This window comes from Echinops telfairi, unplaced genomic scaffold (genome assembly GCF_000313985.2).
Source record: "Echinops telfairi isolate 266 unplaced genomic scaffold, ASM31398v2 ScPeMD7_3509;HRSCAF=4178, whole genome shotgun sequence".
Lineage (NCBI taxonomy): Eukaryota > Metazoa > Chordata > Mammalia > Afrosoricida > Tenrecidae > Echinops > Echinops telfairi.
Window position 1 is genome coordinate 739,665 of NW_022107407.1, and position 8,273 is coordinate 747,937.

General features: G+C 36.9%; 1 protein-coding gene across 1 annotated transcript in view; it reads left to right on the forward strand.

The window, feature by feature from the left end:
* RYR2 (ryanodine receptor 2) overlaps window positions 1-8,273 on the forward strand; it is an 805,653-nt gene that overhangs the window by 232,465 nt on the left and 564,915 nt on the right. The window contains exon 9 of the mRNA XM_045294222.1: window positions 350-462. Coding sequence (XP_045150157.1) covers window positions 350-462 — 113 coding nt within the window. The remainder of the gene's footprint in view (window positions 1-349; window positions 463-8,273) is intronic.

Here is an 8,273-nt window from a genome sequence, read left to right on the forward strand (position 1 = left end):
TTTTTTGTTTGTTTCCTTTCCCCACCTCCTCCCCATGTGCATCCCTGCATTTGATCTGGTCCCTTCCATATTACCTGGTCCTTACCTCAAGAATGTTTGTATATAGTAGCTTTCTATGAAAATAATCTCATTTAATTGGGCCTCATCTGAAGCTAATTTGTCTTCTAAACATTTTTCATGGTGTAAGAGATTAATTTACATTTCTGAAATTTGTGTGACTGGAGCAATTTACTTTTAATGGAAGTGATTTTACAGCCTTATTCTCTTTCTCACTTTTATTTTTATGTCACTAGGAAATAAAACCAATGAAAATTCCTTCTCTGTGTTTCATGTTTCAATCATTCTGCAGGTGAGGCTTGCTGGTGGACAATACACCCTGCCTCCAAGCAACGATCAGAAGGGGAGAAAGTCCGAGTGGGAGATGACCTCATTTTAGTTAGTGTTTCCTCTGAGAGGTACTTGGTAAGTATGAAAAATAGGAGTATGTAGGTGATTTATTTAATAACAGGTCAATGAAATTATTGAAAATTATCTAGAAAATTGCTTATAAACAACCCTAGGTCTTCATTTGATTGGTTATAAATAATTCCCTAAATAGGAGAATAATGCCGTAAGTATGAAATTGCTGCTCACTGTGGTCACTTAGTAAGGCTTTCCTCATGACCTTGATATGCATGTTCCTGACTTTGATAGTGCTTACTCTTGCATTATCTTATTAGTTTTTTATAAATGCAATTTGATTAAGAATTCAGTATTCTATGGTCTTCACTTTGTGTCCAATGAAAAGGAATATTAATGAAGTTGTGATTATTTGTTTGTTATTTATAAAAGCAAATTATATGAGAAACCCTTGCATAGTAAGAATGGATAAGCAACAAAAAAAGAACAATTTGTTGGTCAATAATTTTACCATAGTTCAAAGGGTAAGGCTTGAGAGTAGAGAATAGAATAAAAGTATTATATTTAATATGGAATCTTTGGGGTTTTTGTTGATAGAATGCATCTGATTAATCTTATCCATATAGTAAGTTTTATTATTGCTGAAGTATAATCATATATACAAGTTTGCAGAATGAAGGTTGACAGAATTAAATGATGGAAAAAATAAAGTAATATAAAAATGGGGATTGTCTTTGGCTGGGTTATCTAGAGAAGCAAAACACACATTTATATAGAGAAGATTATACTAGGGCAATGACTCAGTGGTAGACATGGAAAAGTTCAAAGTCCAAGGGTTTCATGTAAGGCTGGAGGTTTCTTTTGACTCAGGTAACTGCAGAGAATGATGAATCTAAGGTCAGCAGGTCAGTATATGGCAGGCAATACAGCAGTCCAAAGAACTAGAGATCTCACGATAAGCCAGATGCTATATTCAGATGCAGCAAAAATCAAGCAAGGTTTTCCATAGCATCCATTTATTTGGATGCAGGCCACAACCTCAGGGGAACTAATAATGGGGATGACTACTATGTCTTAATTATCAATTCATTGTGCTCATACATAACCCCTACATGTACCAAAAGGCAGTCTTTCAAACAGAATAAGGGAATGGCACATGGTTTGAAATTAGGAAAGGTGTGTGTCACAGTTGTACCCATTCACCAAGTTTCTTCAATCTGTTTGCTGAGCAAAGAATCTGAAACTATATAAAAAAAAAAAAAACACTGCAGGGAGGACCATTAACAACATGTAATATTCAGCGGAGGACTTGAAGCACTTTGCTAATGAAGGTAAAGGACTAGATCCTTCAGTATGGCTTAAAGAAAACAAAAATCTTCACAACTGGACCAACACAATATAATTACAATCAGAGAAGATTGAAGTTGCCAAAGATTTAATTTTACTTGGGTCAACAATCAATGCTCATAAAAACAGCAATCAAGAACTCAAAATGTATTATATTGGGCAAATCCGCTGCACAGGACCTCTTGTGTTGAAAAGCAAAACTGTCAGGTTGAAGACAAAGGTGCTCCTGACCCAAGAAATGATATTTTCAATTTCTTCATATGTTTGCGAAAGGTTAACAATGAATAAGGAAGGCCAGAGATGAATTGATATATTTTAATTGTGGTGCTGATGAAGATGAAAGTATGTCAAAAGAGAAAACAAATCTGGCTCAGACAAAGTACCGTCAGAATCCTCCTTGGAAGCAAAGATGGCAAGTTTTCATCTTATGTATATTAGATGTGTTATCAGGAGATAGAAATTCCTGGAGTGAATATAATGCTTGGTAAAGCGGAAAGTGGCGAAAAAGAGGCAGACTCGCAATGAGATGTATTGTTACAGTGGTTGCATCAATGGACTCAAATATAACAACAATTGTCAGGATGGTGCAGGACTGGGTGATGTTTTATTATTCTCTACATAAAGTCATTATGAGTTGGGAACAACTTACAATGAGTGAGGCATTGAAGAAAGGTTCATTGAAAATCTGCGGTACACAAATGATACATCTTACTGAAAGTGAGGAGGAATTTAAGTACTTGCTGATGAATATCAAGGATTGTAGCCTTCAGTATGGATTATAACTCAATGTAAGGAAGATGAAAATCCTCCCAATTAGACGACTAGGTAACATCGTGATAAATGGAGAAAAGTTTGAAGTTGTCAAGGATTTTGCCTTTCTTGGATCCACAATCAATGCTCAAGGAAGCAGCAGTCAAGAGAGCAAAAGATGTATTGTATTAGGTAAATTTGCTACACAAGACCTCTTTAGAGTATTGGAGAACAAGGATGTTACTTCGGGGACTAATACCCAAGCCATGGTATTCTCCATTGCATCACATGCATGTGAAAATTGGACATCAAATTAGGAAAATTATAGAAAAATCTATGCATTTGAATTGTGGTGCTGGAGAAGAATATTTAAAATACCATGGACTGATAAAAGGAAAAACTGATCTGTATAGAAGAAATAAGGCCAGAGTGTTCCTTAGAGGCAAGGAGGGGAAGACTTTGTATTATATAATCTGACCATATTGTCAGGACAGACCAGGCCTTGGAGAAGGACATCATGTCTGGTAAAGTGGAGGTGTGTGGCAAACAAAATGAAAGCCCTCAAAGAGATAGATTTTCAGAGTGGCTGCTTCAGTGGGCTCCAGTATAGAAATAATTGTGAGCATGGCACAGGATCACGAAGTGTTTTGTTTTGTTGTGCATGGGTGTCTATGGGTTGGAGCTGATGTGATGGCACCTAACAACAATAACAGCAACTGCAACAGTGAATTCAATACCACTTAACAATAACAACTGCAAAACCACTGAAATTATGGCCCAGTCAAGTTGACACAAAACCTTAACTATCAAAATGGCATTAGAAACTTTTATAAATATCCTTAGAAAAACTCATAGATCATAATGGAGTAAGAATAAAAAGAAAGAAATGTATTGCATCACACACTGGATTATGAAAAAATGTATTAAATAAAAAATATTATTAGTCAGAAACTAATTAGTTTGTAAGGGCCCGTGATGGCTGTGTGTTAGACATTGAGCAGCTAACCCCGAAGTCAGTAGTTCAAACCCAACGGTTGTTCATCTGGAGAAATATGAGGCTGTCTGTTCCCTTAAAGATTTACAGTTACAAAAATCCAATACAGGGTCACTATAAGTCAGAAATGATCCTAAGTAATTGCTTCTCTTTTTCTCTATAAACATGGACACATAATGGGATTAGGAGGCATTTTAAATCAGTTTTTGTCTACTAACACATTTAGTATCCATTTTGAAGTATTTCTATGGAGAAATATTTGTGTGAAGATATAATTGTGAAAACAGGGAAATGGTGAACACTGATCATATATATATAACTGACAGGAGCTATTAAATTAGAAGGCATGTCTAATATTGCATTGCAGTGAGAAGGAAGACATGTTGGCATGCCTCTCTAGTTTATCAAATAGTGTAGGAAGAAACCAGCACATTTTTATAGCACATGAATATGACTACTTGTACTAGCTTGTCAAATAAGCATTAAAATAGAAATGCATGCGAGATTCCTGGAACATTTTTTTGCTTTAAGATATTTTAGTTTTAAAGGTTGCCTGAATTTCACACATACAAGTTTATTAAATAACATTGTTAGATGCTAGGAATATTGTTTTGAACCTGCTGTTAGATTGAACAACAAGCAAAAATAAATGTTGTAACCTCTATATTTGTGATTATAATCTTTTGGGAATGAGTTTCCTCATTTATATTAATTAGTAGTATTACTGTAGGTTGTGTCTTGAGTCACTATTTTTTGAGATATAAAAGACATTAAGCATCCAAGCAGATGAGAAATGAGAAATGCCAAAGCACATAAAGATTGCCTGGGAACAGACCCTCAGAGAGAAAGAACTTTTCTTCAGAGCCAACAGAAAGAGAAAATCCTCCCTTCCAGGTGGTGCTCAGAATTTTCACTTTTAGCTTCCCAAAAGGTGAGAAAATTTTCTGTTTGTTGAAACCACCCACTAAGTAACTAAGACTTTTGTTACTGAATATGGTTAGAGAAAAGTGGGGTGCGTACCTGTAAGCATACTTTTAAACTTACGTAAAATGTGGAAGTTGTTTTGGGATTCGGTAATGGGAGAAGCCTAAAGCGTTTTAAGTTACATAATAGTAAAATCTTCCATTGCCTTGAGGAAACTGGTAGTAGAACTCTGATTGACAGTCACTCAGAGGTGTGGACTCTGCCTTGGTTGTTAAGTGCTGCTGTAACAGAAATACCACAAGTACATGAATTGAATAAGTAGAAATAAATTCTCTCACAGTTTTGAGGCTAGAAGTCCAAAGTGAGCTCCAGGGGAAGTGTCTGTGCTCTCTCTCTTTCCCCTCTCTTTGTTGACTCACAATTTAGGAGGAAGGTCATTTTCTCTTTTCAGAACCTATCGGACTGATATTCCTTGGAGACTTGGCGTGAATCTTCTCTTGATACTAAGAGACTCCCAGAAAAGCTACTTGTATTCAAAAGTTATACTTTGCTCCAGGCTTGTTTTCTTGGTAGGAGTAAGTCTTTTCCCTCTCTTTTTATCCCTTGAAAGATACAAAGTATTGCAAGCCACACCCCAGGGATTCCCATTACATTAAACCTGACAATGTCTTGAAATTATGGACAAGATTTTCCCTAGCTCTTTTTTTCGGAAGTAGGGTATGGAGTCCTTCTTTGTTCTTAGTCAGAACACTGCAAAAACCTGTTCACTTTATGTGGAATTTGAAAGACCAGTGACACAGCTTCCAGCATAACAGAAACACATAAAGTGTCACAGTATAAAAAAATGACCGACAACAGAATGCTTAAACTGTAGAACAATATCACTGATATCACATGTGTGTTAGGCCAGGTTTCCTAGGGAAACAATCAATTGACAATCATTTATATGTAAGAGAGAGCTTTATATCATGAAGTAATTAATTACATATCGGGCAAACATCCCACCCTGTCCAGTCAAGTCCATAAGTCTCATACTATAAATAAATCCCTCTTCTCACTCACATGGCTACATGCAATGATGCAGAATGCAGGAAGATCACAGGCCAGTGAGTGCAGTCTTGTGGATCCAGTGGCAGTGGATGATGCATCCTCAAGGCTCACGCAGGCCTCAGTGTGTCCCTGGCAGCTCTCCGATTAACTTGACAATAGGAAGGTGAAGGCAGGGGAAAAGAGGGGCTAGCTTCAGTGAGTCATTAAAAATCAAGCTGTGACTTGATTGACAGGCAAAACTCTGCCCACATGTTCCAATGGAAGCTGTGTTGGCACAAAAATCCAATCTATCACAACATGCAAGTAAAAGTTTACTGAAATTCATCCAACAATGGTTGCAGTAGTACACTGACAGAAATTCAGGCAGGGTTCAGAAGAGGACATAGAACAAGGAATATCATTGTTGATGACAGATAACTCGCCTTAAAGCTGAGAATACCAGAGAGATATTTACTTTTACTTAAATGACTATGTCAATTATTTGACTGTGTGTACCAAAATAAACAATGTTTAACCTTGATTGAGAATTCCAGAGCATGTCATTGTACTCATGAGGAACTTGTATATGGATGAAGAGGCAGTTGTGCGAACAGAATAGGGTGATACTGCATGATTTATAATCAAGAAAAGTGTGTGTCAGGGCTGTATCATGTTGCCATAATTCTTCAATCTGTATGCTGAGCAAATGTCATCAGAGAATCTGGATTATATGAAGAAGACTTTGGCATCAGGATTGGAAGAAGGCTTCTTAACAACCTGTGATATTCAGATGACACAACCTGCTTGCTGAAACTCAGGTGTATTTGAAGTACTTGCTGATGAAGATCAAGGATTGTAGCCTTAAGTATGGATTACAATTTAATGTCAAGAAGAACAAAACCCTCACAAACTGACCAATAGGTAACATCACGATAAAAGGAGAAAAGTTTGAAGTTTTCAAAGATTTTGTCTTTCTTGGATCCACAATCAATGTGCCTGGAAGTAGCAGTCAAAAGATCAAAAGAGGAGTTGCTTTAAGTAAGTCTGCTATAGAAGATCTCTCTAGAGTATAGAAGAGCAAGAATGTTACTTTGAAGATTAAGTTGCACCTGGCCCCAGTCATTGTTGCATCATATGCATTTGAAGGTTGGACACTGAATAGGAAAGAATGTAAAGTAAATGCATATGAATTGCAGTGCTGGAGAAGAAAAAACAGTTCTGTATTGAGAAAAGTAAGACCAAAAACAAGGATGGCAAGACTTTGTCCTAAGTAATTTGACTACATTGTCAGGAGAGACCAGTCCCTGGAGAAGGACATCATGGAAAGATGGTGATAAAGAGGAAGGTCTTCAATGAGATATATTGATCCAGTGGCTGCAACAATGAGCTCAGGCATAGGAACAATTGTGAGGATGGAGCAGGACCATCAATTGTGTTTCTTTCTGTTGTGCACAGGGTCATTATGGGTTGAAGCCAACTTAATGGCACCTAACAACAAAAACATTATTGATCCGAGTTTATATGCATATGAGGCAACTGAAAACCATAGTTTGAGTGAGGAGCACCTTAGTCCTCAAGGTGATATCTTTGCTTCTTAATAATTTTATTTTATTGTTTTTATTTTTGTAAGGTGTCAGCATGCTAACTTTATTCACAGGCAATGGGGACTCCATGCAAGTTTTTAAAATAACTTCTTAATCACTTTAAAAGACCAAGTGTAATACATTTGCCCAGTCTTTAGATTTCTTGGTTGCTGCTCCCATGGACATTGACTGTCTATCCAAGAACACTGAAATAATTGACTTTTTAAAAATTATCATTACCATTTATCCACAAGGGAGTTAATTTTAATTTTCTTTACAATCAGGTGTAATTCATTTTTAAAGTTGTAGTTTTTTTTCATCATTTTATTAGGGGTTCATACAATTCTTACCACAATCCATACATGCATCAATTGTGTAAAGCACATTTGTACATTCATTGCCCTCATCATTCTCATAACATTTGTTCTCCATTTAAGCCCCTGGCATCAGCTCCTCATTTTTTCCCCTCATTCCCCCCTCCTCCCTCCCTCATGAATCCTCTATAATTTATAAATTATTATTTTGTCATATCTTGCCCTGTCTGATGTTTCCCTTCACCCACTTTTCTACTGTCCATACCCTAGGGAGGAGGTCACATGTAGATATAAAGTAGTTTTATACCTTAATCAGTAAGTATTTAAAATTCTCTTAACTTTTAGTGATTCTCTTAACCTTAATAAGGTCTCTTTTACCTACACCTTGTCAAGCAAAGTAGTCTCATTTGTATATCTTAGACTCTTAATGAGTCATTCTCCCAACCTGATGGCAAATTCTTCTTCATACAGCCAGATTTCTCAGATTATTTGGTTATCATTTATGAGAGGATTTCAGAAAGTTTCCATTATCTTTTTTAAAAATCATTTTATTAGGGGATCATACAGCTGATCACAATCCATATATACATCAATTGTATAATGCACATTTGTACATTCATTGCCCTCATCATTCCCAAAACATTTGCTTTCCACCTAAGCCCCTGGCACATGTAGATCCTTGTAATTGGTTCCCCCTTTCCAACCCACCCTCCCTCCACTCTACCAGTATCGCCACTCACACCTTCTGTAAGGGGATGTCCAGTGGCCTACAAATGGGCTTGGGGGTCTCCACTCCGCACTGCCCCCCTCATTCACTATGATATGATTTTTTGTTCTGATGATGCCTGATACTTGATCACTTCGACACCTCGTGATCGCACAGGCTGGTGTGCTTCTTCCATGTGGGCTTTGTTGCTTCTGAGCTAGATGGCC